The following is a 13,569-nucleotide window of genomic DNA, read 5'->3' as shown; positions in this document are numbered from 1 at the left end:
GATAGATAGATAGATAGATAGATAGATAGATAGATAGATAGATAGATGATAAAAGACAGACCATGGAAAAGCAAATGTACAAAGAGTAGGAACAACAAAGAAATACAAAAGGCACCATGCCATAGGAAGAATAAACAGAAAGAGAAAACCTGGACTGAGATAGAGAAAAAGGAGAAAAGAGAAGGAGTGCCAGGCAGGAGATGGGAGCCTCTGACCCAAGTTGTAAAATGACAAGGATTGAGTGAGCAGTCTCTAACACAGATAATATTGTCTGTGTAGTCTATAAATATAAAATTAAATGCTGACCTCTCTGGTCCATGTCAAAAGTCCAAGCCAGTGTCAGCACATATTGTTTTTATTTGTTTCAAGAGAAAATAGATCAACAGCATTAACCTCCCAATGAAGAGAGAATTGAATGAATTAAAAAGCAGAACCATAAATCGTGCCGCCTTTATTGGCACCGTGATAAACATGCCCCAGGCTTCACAGGGAGTGGGGTCTGGGTTATTTTCAATACCCTGAAGCAGCCTCTTCACCACCAAGAAAGGCAAAGGGATATTAATTCACCAACAAGAAAGGAAAAGAGACATTAAGACCCAGGCCCCGTTCGCCCACTTCTCCTGCCTCTATCCATCTCCATATGACAAAGCAGTGGCACACACTTCCAGAAATATTGAGAAGGAGGACCTGGACAGAGGCAATTTGGAGAGGATCTTGGTGAGCCAGGGTGCCAGGCGCCAGCTTCTGCAAGGCTGGAGCAGAAGAGACCGGTCTGGGGAGACAGAAACCAGCTTGGATTTCCAGGGCCAAGTCAGGCTGGGTGGCCAAGTTGTCCGGGTCACACCTGGCCTGTGCCATCACCCTGTCCCCTGCTTGTTCTCTGAGCTTCAGCTGTCGTGGGCATGGGAAGTGCTGCTTGCCAAGGTGGGAAAAGGCAAGGGTTCCAGCCCCAGATTCACACCCTAACCAGGCACCTGCTTAATAAAGTGGACTTCCCATGGCAAAGGCAGTTTTGTGTGGCACTTTAGCACTATGCTCATGGGATGGAGCAGGTCTTGCTTATGGTGTTAGAGCTTGTCACCGCACTCGCAGAGAAAGAGAGTGATCCATGATCAACTTGACCAGTTTAACCCAGGGAAGCCAGAGGAGTAATCCCACAATTTGGAGCCTCCTCCACACTCAGATCCCATTTCCTTGTCCTAACTTTCCCTTTCAGCATTTTAATTCTGTGGGCTGTATGGAGACAGAATGAATCCTTCACAGCCTCTGCTAGGTTCCCGTTGATAGTGGAAAGGAGGAGGATTTTATAGGAAAAAGAACACCAAAAAGATAGACACATCAGACTAAGAAAAACCTACATTTATCAACAAATGCTATGTATTTGTAAGCCAATGTCAAGCAGATTGACTAGATCATTAAAACTCAAAGCTAATTACCTCTTGGAACAGATTTACAAAGCAGTAAAGATTCTCCAGCTATTAAAATATTTTCAATAGAGAGTCTACTAAGCTGTTTCATTCTGTGTAGCCCCTCCTAGTGCCGTTACAGGCATTCCAGGGCTGTGTCTAACTGGGATGAACATCCGTCATGGTGACCACACAGCTGACTAGATGCACACTTCATTTTCTAAGCAGTTAAGGTAACATGATCCTCTCCCCACCCCACCCCCATCCAGTACTGGGGATTGAACCTGGGGCATTTTCAGCTAAGTCAAGTGCTCAACCCTCGAGCTACACTCCCAGTCCTAAATCCAGAGACATTTTGCCTTGGTCCTGTGAGTGTGTGTAAACGTGCTCAGGTGTCTTCTTTGGCATGAATTACTGGGATCTCTCAACTTAAGATATTTTTAATTAATAGTAACATTGGAGGCACAGGTCAGCAGTAAAACTCCTGGTTATTTTCTACCAGTGTGGCTCAGAGAGAGGGCGCTTGCTTGGAATCTACCAAGGGGAGACTGAGAACTGTCTCAACAGCTTAGTGGGAAAACATACGTCTGGAACTCACCAGTTGGGGTTTTGAGGTATGGCTCAGTGATCGTGTGGTTGCCTATCATGCCCAATGCCCCGAGTTTAACCCCCAACACATGATTAATGACAATAATAATTGTTGAGAGCGTGTGTGACTCTCGGGATAGACTTTTTCTAAGTGGTCCTGCCCCACTTTGATATGCTTCATTTCCATAACACCCACAAAGGCAAATTATCTGTCTGTCTGTCTAGTCCTCTCTCTGTGTATCTATTGACGCTTTCATCTCTTTCCTGGGTCCTGCCTGGCAGCATCCCAGGCTTTATGTCACATCACCCTCAAGGCTGCATTCGCCTTCACAGTTCACATTTGGTTCCTACTGCTCAGGTCTGCTCTGTCTGATTCCACAGCATGTTGCTTATAAGAGGAATAAGGGGAGATTTGATGACATTAGCCCCTGGCCATCACTGAGACTCCAAACCTCATTCTGCATAACGGTGTCTGTGGTCAATGTGCTCTTCTTGAGTGAGGTCCAGACCAGTGCCCACTTGCTCCCTCTCCTCTGAGGCTGCCCTGTGCCTTCACAGTGCCTCTCTATGAGAGCGCCTGTTTGACTCTAGATCTCTTGCTCAATTGCATCTCACTGCACAGACAGCACTGTTGGTGTTCATAATTCTGTCTCTCTTTGGGACCAGCTCCATTAGTTTTCTCTGCTGCCTTCTTGCCACAGGCCACAAGGAAAAGTGGACCAGTTCACAGTCCTATAGAATCCTTTTCTTTCAGCCTCCAGCATCCCTCTTCAACCCAGAAGGAAAGGAATTCATGTGGCTGGACTCGCACACATGCACATGAGTGTCTCAGTCACTGTATCAGACTTTCCCAGGCTCCTTTGGGTTTCAGTGTATATGGAGTGTCTCAGCCAGAGTTGAGTCATGGAGCCATATCTTAGAACTAATGGGATGTTCTCTTTAATATCACCACAAATAGAGAGGGCTCCAAGCCTGTGGTTTGGATAATCCTATTTCTCTCTTTCTATCTACTTGCCTAGTAAAGATATTTCCAACAGTTTAGCTTGCCTGTGGTTTATAGGCCAGAATATATCATCCACCATGTCTGGGGCTTCAGAGACAGGGTGACTATTCCTAGCTATGTCCATTTGTTGCTCTGTATATTGTTGGAATACAAATAACCTACTCTAAAGACTCACATATCAAAGACTTTTACCCCACTGCTGTTATGGAGTGGTAACTGGATTACAAGGGCATTAACTTCAGCAATGGATTAATTCGTTGATAAGTGTATGACTGAACGGAGGCAAGAAGTAGTTGAAGAAGTGGGTCACTGTGGACTGTCTTTGAGATAACATCTGCCTCACTCTGCCCTCTGCTTCCTGGCTGCATGAAATGAGCCTCCCTGCCTCCCTACTCCCTCCTCACCATGATACTCTGCCTTGTGCTCAGTTCAATGGATCCAGCTGACAGTGGGCTGAAATTCAGGGACCACGAGCCAATGTAAATTGCACCCACTTTGAAGTCATCCTTGAAAGGTTCCACAGCTGGGGAGGCCCAATGAAAGATACCTTGCCTCTCTGAGTCCATTTATCTATTCTAAAAGGTGAAGGTTTCTAAAGTACCAAGTTCAAGGCCCGAAATACCCATGTGAAGCACCTGAAAGGGTGGAACACACATGTCCAGGCACAGATGCTCTTCAGTGGGTGTTGGGTTTTCTGTGGCCCAGGCTGGCCATATAAAAATTGATAACTTGCAGTTCCCATGCACCAGGGAAGGAAAGGGACTCTGCTTGGAGATGACCTCTGGCCCAGCTGACCCTCTCCACAGCACTGGTAAACTCAGTTCTGTCTGATGGAGGTCTAGCACATCTTTCCACTGATGACTAGCTCAAGGCATGCTCCAAGACACACAGTATGTTTCCCATGCCTGAACAGAGATGCACCTTTGGGTCCATACTGTGGCTTCTCTGCCTTAGCTCACCTTGGGACCCAAGCACTATGTCCCACCAGGAAGTAGGCCACTCCGTGAGGGCTTAGAAATATATATCCAATACATAAGAAGAAGCCATCTCTACCTCACGCTTGCTAAGAGATATGGATACCAGCCCTGTTCATTTCCCAGTTTCTTGGAGGAAAGATGTTTCAAATTCAGAGAAGGCACCACCAAACCTACCACCATGATCTTGGCCTCAGAGTATCAAGATAAGGATTTGTTTGTCAGTAAATGTGAGTCACTGTGTGTGTGTATGTGTGTGATAGATATTGAAGAGCATTTCAGGAAAATGAGTGGAACACACCTGCAGCAATTCCAGTACTAGAGAAGCATAGGCAAGAGAACTAAAAATTTGAAGCCAGCCTGAACTACATAGAAAGATGCTGTCTTAAAAAAAAAAAAAAAAAGTCAGGAAGGAGCCTATTTACCTTTCCAGGAGGCCAGTGCCTTGCATTTGTTTGTATAGGTGATTTTCTTTGCAGGAGGTGGAAGTCTGGTCTGTTCCCTTGTGGATGGATTGCTTGCTCGACATTGATGAGACTAATTAACTCAGGTGGTGTAGACACTCTAACTGGATAATTCAGGATGAAAAGATGGGTTTTGGCATGTGTGAGAAATAAAAGTCTTAATCTCCTTTATCATTCACTTTTATATAGAACTTTTATTAACATGTGCTAGAGAAGAAGACGTAAGAGATAAAACATCTTTGCGCCAGCCACTTTCTCGGGAAGATTGGCAGGGGGCTGGCCCACAGATCTGCAGAGAATCACGCTGACTTATTGCCTGCCATTAGGAGGGAGTGTTCATTTCTCATTTGTCTGGATGGAAAAGCCTTTTCCATAATAGTGAGGGCTAATAGCCCCACAAAGAGTAGAGTTCGGGCTCCTAAATTACCAGGGTTGGCTGTGCCCCAAGTATGAAGATACCCTGGCTTTCTGTTTCTCATTTCTCACTTCTCATGTGAGCACAAGAGAGGCTAACCCCAGATCAGACCTCCCAGAGGATCAGAGAAAGCAGCCAAACATCCCAGCCTTGGGTAGATATCGGAGGCCCTTCAGCTAGGTGTGTTTGGCTGAATTCTCAGGATTGATTGAGGGGGTTGACATGATGTGAATTCAGCCTAATGATTATACCTTCATTTCTGAGATATTTCTAATTCTCTCCCAACTCAAAAAAGGCTGCATGTCCCCCAAACAAGAGGACGCTTATTGATACCACTCTCTCTCACTCACTTTCTCTCTCTCTCTCTCTCTCTCTCTCTCACACACACACACACACACACACACACACACATACAGGCACACACACACAGGCGCGCGCGCACACACACACACACACACACACACACACACACACCTCCCCACCAAGTGCTTAGCCATAGGGACATTTGTGCTGTCACAATATACTACTTCTTCCTGGTTGTTTGGGCCACTCACAACCTGGGAGACCAAGCTCCAAAGACAGGCAAGAGGTGACAAGTTCAGTTATTGATCAAGTTTTACTCACATCAACCCTTTCACCCCCTTCAGAGGGACATCATTGCATCTGATGCTATGAATATAAAATCTGCATCCATGACATGAGCTATGATGTCATCTGATTCCACGCTAGAGAGAAAATGCTTAGAGGTGTTGGAGTAAAACAGCCTGATGGGTAAGCCAGCCAATTGCCATTTGTTGATGCTCACTGAGGAAGCTGGATCTGAATGGGTCAATGCAGGAAGCTTGACCACGGCATTCATCATTTCCTAAGCACATCTTGGGCCCAAGTACTAGGTGTCCTCCCTGGATGCTCTCTGAGAATGGGTCTGGGACTCGTAACCAGTGGAGGACCAGAACACACCCAGAACCCACCCCTAGATTCCAAGCATCTCCTAGCCCCTCAGCGCTGCACATTTTGGAGCTTAAAAGGCTCCTCCTTTGTCTCTGACAACAAAGTAGAGCCCAGAGGTGTTGTCATAAATTTAAGCCCTTAATATAACACTACAGTATTTTCAAAGTTTTTCCAAAAAGAAAGAAAGATAAAAGAAGAAAAAAAGGAAGGAAAGAAAGAAATGGCAAGACATACTTTATAAATTTTATTTTTTTAAATGGTTATAAAAATATAGTCACTTATAAGTGGATAGTAGACATATAATATAGATAAACATACTAAAATCTGTACACCTAAAGAAACTAAGCAAGAAGGAGGATCCTGGGTAAGATGATCAGTCCTCACTCAGAAAGACAAATGGGATGGACATTGGAAGAAGGAGAAAACAGGGAACAGGATAGGAGTCTACCACAGAGGGCCTCCTTTGATACCCAGCAGTGTATCAAAGCAGATGCTGAGACTCATAACCAAACTTTGGGCAGAGTGCAGAGAATCAGATGAAAGAAGGGGGAGATAGTAAGACCTGGAGAGGACAGGAGCTCCACAAGGAGAGCAACAGACCCAAAATATCTGGGCACAGGGGTCTTTTCTGGGACTGATACTCCAACCAAGGACTGTGCATGGATATAACCTAGACTCCCTGCATTGATGTAGCCCATGGCAGCTCAGTCTCCAAGTGGGTTCCCTAGTAAGGGGAACAGGGACTGTCTCTGACATGAACTCAGTGGCTGGCTCTTTGATCAGCCCCTCCTTTTGAGGGGGGAGCAGCCTTGCCAGGCCACAGAGGAGGACATTGCAGCCAGTCCTGATGAGACCTGATAAGCTAGGGTCAGATGGACTTGGAGAGGGGTATGGGAGGAGATGCGGGAGGGAGAGTGTGAGTGAAATAATACCATTATAATGTCATAAAACCATCATGATGTCATAATTCCATTATGATGTCATAAACCATTGTGATGAAATAATGCCATTATGACATCATAATACCATTATGTCCTAAGACCATTATGATGAAATAATACCATTATGATGCTATAATTCCATTATGACCTCATAATGCCACTATGATGTCAAAATACCATTATGACATGATGTCATAAATACACTGTGATGTCATAGAATCAATTAGGATGTAATAAGATTTTTCTCTGAGCCTTAGGTATTAGATAAAATATTTGCTTTTTAAAAAAGTAATATCATATTTAGTCTCTGAGAATTCATGTATGTATATGATGCATTTTGATCATATCCATTCTCCCCCCTCCTCCTTCTCAGAGATCCCCTCCACACATTTTCTTCCCTACTTCATGTATCCTTCTCCTCCTTCTCTTCCTCCTCTTCCTCTTCTTTCTCTTCTCCCCCTCCTCTTCTTCTCTTTCTCTTCCTCCCTCTTTTTCTTCTTCTTACAACCCACAGAATCCAATTAGTATTGCCAGTATGTGCACAGGCATAAGGAAATTCACTGAACTTTTCCCTGAAAACTGACTCTCCCTCTGAGCATTTATCAGCTGTCAATAGTTCTCCTGCTAGATATAGGACCTTGTGGGACCTCCTTTGCCCATTCTTCAATGTTGGCTGATTTGGTCTTTTACAAGTCTAGTGTAGATAACCAACCACAGCATCTGGAGCTTATGACTTTTCTTCAATTAATATTTTTAACACGAACACTGCAGTGCAGTGTTACTGTGAGTACATTTCATAGCATTTCAGGTCATATGGGCTGGAGAAGAGTCACTCTAGATCTGTGCTGCTGCTGCTGCTGCTGCTGATGGTGATGATGATGATTCTGAGTTGTATGTAACTCTATGCACTCAGGTAGAAGTTGGGATGGTCCTCTCTGTGTGTCTAGCTTGACACCACCTAGTATCTGTTTTGGTTCTCCTCAATCCAAGCCCTTTTATATTTGCTGTCATTTCAGAATACCATGGGAGCTCATATCCACTGGACATGTGTATGCCTGGCATCATACCTAGGGAATGGAAGTGGTTTTATCTAAACACAGTATGATCCACCGGTACACTTAGCTTCGGTTCCCATGGCCCAGTGTGAGTAGCAGAGCACCTGTAGAAGGCTCTAAACTGCTGGTCATGCTCTGGAAGGTGACATCTAGTTCACGAGTGTCAGGTCACCCATGATAGTCTATGACCAAAAGCACCTTGGAGAGAAAAAGATTAACTTGGCTTACGCATCAGGCCCACAGTCCATCACGGCAGAAATTCATGACAGGAACTTTTGGCAGGAACCTGGAGGCTGGAAGAAAAGCGGATACCATAGCCTGCTTTGTAAAATGGAGTCTCTAATGCCTACTTCTTTGGTCTTCTGTGATCTTGATATTTGCGAAGAGCTCAGAATAAAGTCCGCATTGTCACTGTACCCAGTTAATGGCAGGTGCCTCTTTTTATTAGAGCAGGAAGGTGGCTGTCTTCACGATCAGGACTCTCTCTGATTCTGCCTGTGGGCCAGAATCTGTCCCCCTCCCTGGAACCTTCCCAGGATCAAAACTACAATGTTCCTTCTGTGTCTGGTAGTTGTATATATCTCTCCTCTGAGAATCCATGGAACATTCTAATGAAGAGAGAGGACCAGATATAAGCCAGCAATGGAGACACCAGGAGGTCACAAAGTCTAGGTGACCTTGAAGGCACTATGACATGGCACTATGACACAACAGGCTAGATTGGGGACCCTGGCTGACTGTCCACCTCTGACTTCAGTCTTCAGGATGACCTGTCCATCCCTTCTTCCTTGGTTGGTAACACATGGGAAAAAGAACCTTAACTGAGGAATTTCCTGCACCAGAGTGGCTTGTGGGTGTGTGCGTGGAGCATTTTCATGATTATTAATCCTTGTAGGAAGACCCAGAACAGTGTAGGCCGGTGGATCCAGAGTATGTAATAAGGCTGGTTAAATATGAGGTCAAGAGCAAGTCAATACATAGCATTCTTCTGATGATTTCTCCCGCGAAACTGAAACGCTGTACAAAAGATTTTCTTCACTCTGTAGCATCAGCCTACATCTATAGAATATTCCAAAGTAGTGAGCATGAATCTGTCAGCTGTTACTGCATAACAAATAGCCCCACAACTGTGAAGGATTTACCCATCGGACTGTCTATAAACCAGCAATATGTACTGGGATCAATAGAGCCATCCTGCACCTTGCTAGACTCTAAGTGTCTACTCAGCTGCAAGTCCATCAGAAGGGTGGCTGGCCTTAGATGGCCTCAGATGGTTTCTAACTCTGCATTGTCTCTGAAGCTTCAGCAGGTTGGCCGGCCTATGTCTGTGGATAGGATGTTCATAAGATTCTAAGAGAAACAGAGCAGGTTTGTGCAAAATTCTGGAGACCTGCAGTCAGAAATGCATTATATTTTTTTTCACTGCATTTTATTGGCAAGTATTGTGTCCTGCTCTGATGTATGAGCGACCTTTGTTTCTTTAAAAAACAAAACAACAACAACAACAAAACTTTTAGTAGTACTTCGAGAATTTCATAGAGTGTATTTTGGTCGTATTTACAACTCCTTCCTGGTTCCTCCCAGATCCGCCCCCTTTTCCCTATCCACCCAATTCTGTATCTTCTTCAAGTCCAATTTGTATTGCCTATATATTCTTGGGTGTGGCTACCCACTAGAAAGTGATGAACCTACCAGGGACCCCACCCTTGAAGAAAACCGCACCTCCCTCCCCAGCATCTGAAGAGCTATTATCACTTGAAAGATTCCCTTCTCAATGGAAAGAATGGCAGAGTCACAAGGGAAGAGATGAGAAAGAAAAGCTTAGCATGCAGCTCAGCTGGAAGGGTGCTTGTCCGGCATGCACAAGGCCCGCGGTCCTGTCCCCACTATTGCTATTGCGTACATGGGCGGGATGGCTCACACTCCTAATTTCATCACTTGGGAGGTGGAGGTAGTAGGATCAAGAAGTTGTCTTTGGCTACAGAGCAATGAAATTGGAGACACAGCAAATCGTGGTGTGTGTGTGTGTGTGTGTGTGTGTGTGTGTGTGTGTGTGTGTGTGATTTTCTGAACCACAGGCTACGGGAAATATCACACTCGATGAATTATTGAGAGTCCATATGAGTACAGCAGGCTCTGTCTCCCTCCCTGCCCCCACCCCCTGGCTCTGCCCCACACTTTCCACCCTTGTTGTTGCACTCATCCTGTGTTTCCCCAAAACATGAGAAAACCATTTTGCTCAGTTACGTTTCCACTGACAGTTGAGAATACTTTTTACCCATTTATGGGTGCAAATTAACGAGATGACAACAGACTGAAGCCAATGACAACCGCTAATCTGTAAGCAAAAACAAGGGATGAGGAGCCGAGAGCAGTGCAGCTGTTTTATTTTAATTGAGGAATGATTTTATGTTAGAAACACTCAATATTCACAGCAAATTAAAAATAATGAAGAGAATTGATACCAATGATATATTTTTTTTTGCTTACTATCCTTTGTAAGTCTATTTCTTCACACAAATTGACAGGTCTAATTGATACATACGCTATTATTCCTCATTAGTAGACTGAATAAAATAATTCTTGATTAAATTTATCGCAATTTACCAATCCAGCATAATGTTTGCAAGCTATAAAAGTCAATCAACAGGAAACCAGGGGGAAGCCAGTGACATTGTTACATTTTATATAACTGAAGTGGCCTCCTTGTCCTGTGAAAGGGACAGCCGGTTGAAGACACCCCAAGTGGGCAGCAGGATGAGAGAGAGGAAGTGCTGACGCGATGCTGGATTCTATGGATTCTATAGGTATCAGGAAAGTCTGAGACCGTCTTCCACTGTGCAGCTGGCCTGGGCTCAAGCCATCCCTGCCATCCTGCTGCATGGAGGCCATTAGTAATTTCAACTTCTAAAGAGCGTCAGAGGCTTAGAGATAGCAATAAAACCTGGTGCCTCCCCTGACTCTTAAATGAGTATCGTCAGGGAGGCTTCCCATAGACCTGTGGTTGCAGCAACAGCACGGCAGCCCTCTGAAACTTGCCTAGCTCAGGCCACATGTCCTACAGAATCCATCCGCATCACAGGAAGCACCGAGTCTTTTCTCCTCCTAGGAGACTGTGTCTTCTTGGGCTCTTAGGTACCACACCTGACCACTCCATGCTCTATCTGGTCCAGCAGGATTTCACAAAGTATACAAATTAGTGCTCCCTGTGGATGATGCACAAAATGCTCAGTCTCCAGCTCCCAATGAACAAGTGTTTCTGGCCTCAGTGGACCATTTCCCTTTGGACTTGAACATCTCTGTGGACGTATGTCACTGTTCCCCTTTGCCTTGCATTCTACCCCTTTCACCACCTGTCCCTTCACTCACCTCTCTCTCTCTCTCTCTCTCTCTCTCTCTCTCTCTCTCTCTTTAGTTAGGGTTTCTATTGCTGTGATGAAATACCACAAGGAAAGCAACTTGGAGAATAAAGGCTCACTCTCGCACATCACAGTCCATCATTGAAGGAAGTCAGGACAGGAACTCAAGCAGGGCAGGAGCTGATGCAGAGATCACATCGGGGTGCTGCTTACTGTCTTGCTCCCATGGCTTGCTTAGTCTGCTTTCTTATAGAGCCCAGTACCACCAGCCCAGAGATGAGACCACACCACAATAGGCTTGTTCCTCATATCAGTCGCTAAGTAAGAAACTGCCCTACAGCAGGATGTATGGAGGCATTATCTCAGTTGAGTGTCCCTCCTCTGAGTTAACTCTAGCTAGGGTCAGTTGACATAAAACAAGCCAGGCCATCTCTGAAGGTGTGGAAGACTGAGACTTTTGTGGAGATGATTTTCATCATCCGTATCTCTGTCCTTGGAGGTCTCTGGTAGTCTGAAAAGAACTACATCATTATCAAATACTGGGCTTGTGGACCTCATATTTGTGCAAGTCTTCTCACTGGCTTCTCTCCTGGGCTGGAGGATATCACCGTCCTTCTCTGCTTTGCCAGCTTAGCTGCAAGCATCCCCACCCCCAGACCTCACCTACCCTCTGTTAAACATGTCCTTTATGAATGTCATTTCTCAGCATTTCATCACCAGGCTGTGAGTTACAAGCAGCTTCTTTCGTCCTAGTAAACACTGCGACAAAAAGCAACGAAGGCAGAAATGGGTTTATTTCCATTTACAGGCTGTAGTCTGTCATTTCGGGAAGCCAGGGCAGAGCTCAAGGCAGGAGCCTGGAGGCAGCAACTGAATCAGAGACCATGAAGGAGCCTTCCTTACTGGCTTGAACTCCAAGAGAGTTATTTTGCACCCTGTTCAGGTGTGGTTCTGTGCAGAGTGGGCTGGGCCCTCCCACGTCAATCACTAATTGAAAAATGCCCCCACAGACATATCCAAGTCTAATGGAGGTAATTCTTTAACTAAGGCTCCCTATTTTTCTTTTTCTATTCTTCTGTTTTTTTGTTTGTTTGTTGTTTTTGTTTGCTTGCTTGCTTTAGGATACAGTCTTACTGTGTAGCCCTGACTAGCCTGGAACTCTCTATGTAGACCATGTTGGCCTTGAACTCATAGAGTGCTGCCTGCCTCTACCTCTCTGAGTGTACTACTGTGCTCATCTTTCATGGGCCCTTCTAAACACATCTACAGGGCAAAGAGAGGCCCTTGAAACATGGCTGTCTATTCCTGATCACTGAACAAGTGGTCTTGCTCAGGACCCTACAAGCCTTTTCCCAACCATCACTCTTCACTCCTTACCTATCTCAGAAGAGAATTCTTTCTTCAGAGTCCTCCCCCACATATCTTGTGGAACACACACACACACACATACAAACACACCCCCTCAGAAAGGCTCTGACTTTGGGAGGTAGAGCCAGAGGGATTGTGAGTTTATGCCCAGCTTGGACAACTTAGTAAGACCCTGTCTCAAAAACATTTGAAAAGGAGATAAGAAAGGAAGGACAGTGCTGCGTAGTTTTATGTCAACCTGAAAAAAGCTAATGCCATCAGAGAGGAGGGAACTTCAATTGAGAAAATGCCTCCATAAGATTAGGCCTATAAGGCATTTTCTTAATTAGTGATTGATGGGGGAAGGCCCAGCCCGTTTGTGGGTGGGGCCATCCCTGAGCTGATCGTCCTAGGTTCTATAATAAAGGAGGCTAGTAAGCCATGGGGAGCAAGGCTGTAAGCAGCACCCCTCCATGGCCTCTGCATCAGCTCCTGCCTCCAGGTCCCTGCCTTGCTTGAGTTTCAGTCCTAACTTCCTTCAATGATAAATGTATGCCGAATAACCCCTTTTCTCCTCAACATGCTTTTTGGCCATGGTATGTGATTGCAGTAATAGAAACCACAGCAGAGTGTTCATGTAGATTCAAGGCCCTAGGTTCAAGCACCTGAACATCACACATGCACACGCATGTGCACACCCGCACACACACACACACACACACACACACACAAACATGGACACACACACACAGTTATAGGCATGGATGAATATTTGTTCTCTCAGAATAGAAATGTAAATGGTTTGTTATAAGAAGGACATCCCTACTCTTTCTTTCAATGTGCTGGATTCTGTTTTCTTATTTTCCACCATGAGTTGAAGGAAAACACATAACAATTTTGACTCCATGTTTTTAAGTTCAGAACTGTGAACCAAGTCTAATGTTTCTCTTTAGAAATTATCTATTTAAAGGTTCTGTTCCAGAAAAAGATATATCTATATAAGATAGATATTATACATAAGATAGATAGATAGATAGATAGATAGATAGATAGATAGATAGATAGA

At 44.8% G+C, this 13,569-nt stretch overlaps 1 protein-coding gene across 1 annotated transcript in view; it reads left to right on the top strand.

Annotated features, from left to right (window-relative positions):
• Positions 1-13,569, top strand: part of LOC129667210 (endoplasmin-like) — a 38,220-nt gene that overhangs the window by 3,039 nt on the left and 21,612 nt on the right. The window contains 1 exon segment of the mRNA XM_055594706.1: positions 525-924. Coding sequence (XP_055450681.1) covers positions 525-924 — 400 coding nt within the window.

Source organism: Psammomys obesus, unplaced genomic scaffold, assembly GCF_907164565.1.
Source record: "Psammomys obesus unplaced genomic scaffold, mPsaObe1.curated_primary_1811, whole genome shotgun sequence".
In the NCBI taxonomy this organism is placed as follows: Eukaryota; Metazoa; Chordata; class Mammalia; order Rodentia; family Muridae; genus Psammomys; species Psammomys obesus.
This window is presented reverse-complemented; position numbering and strand designations above follow the sequence as displayed.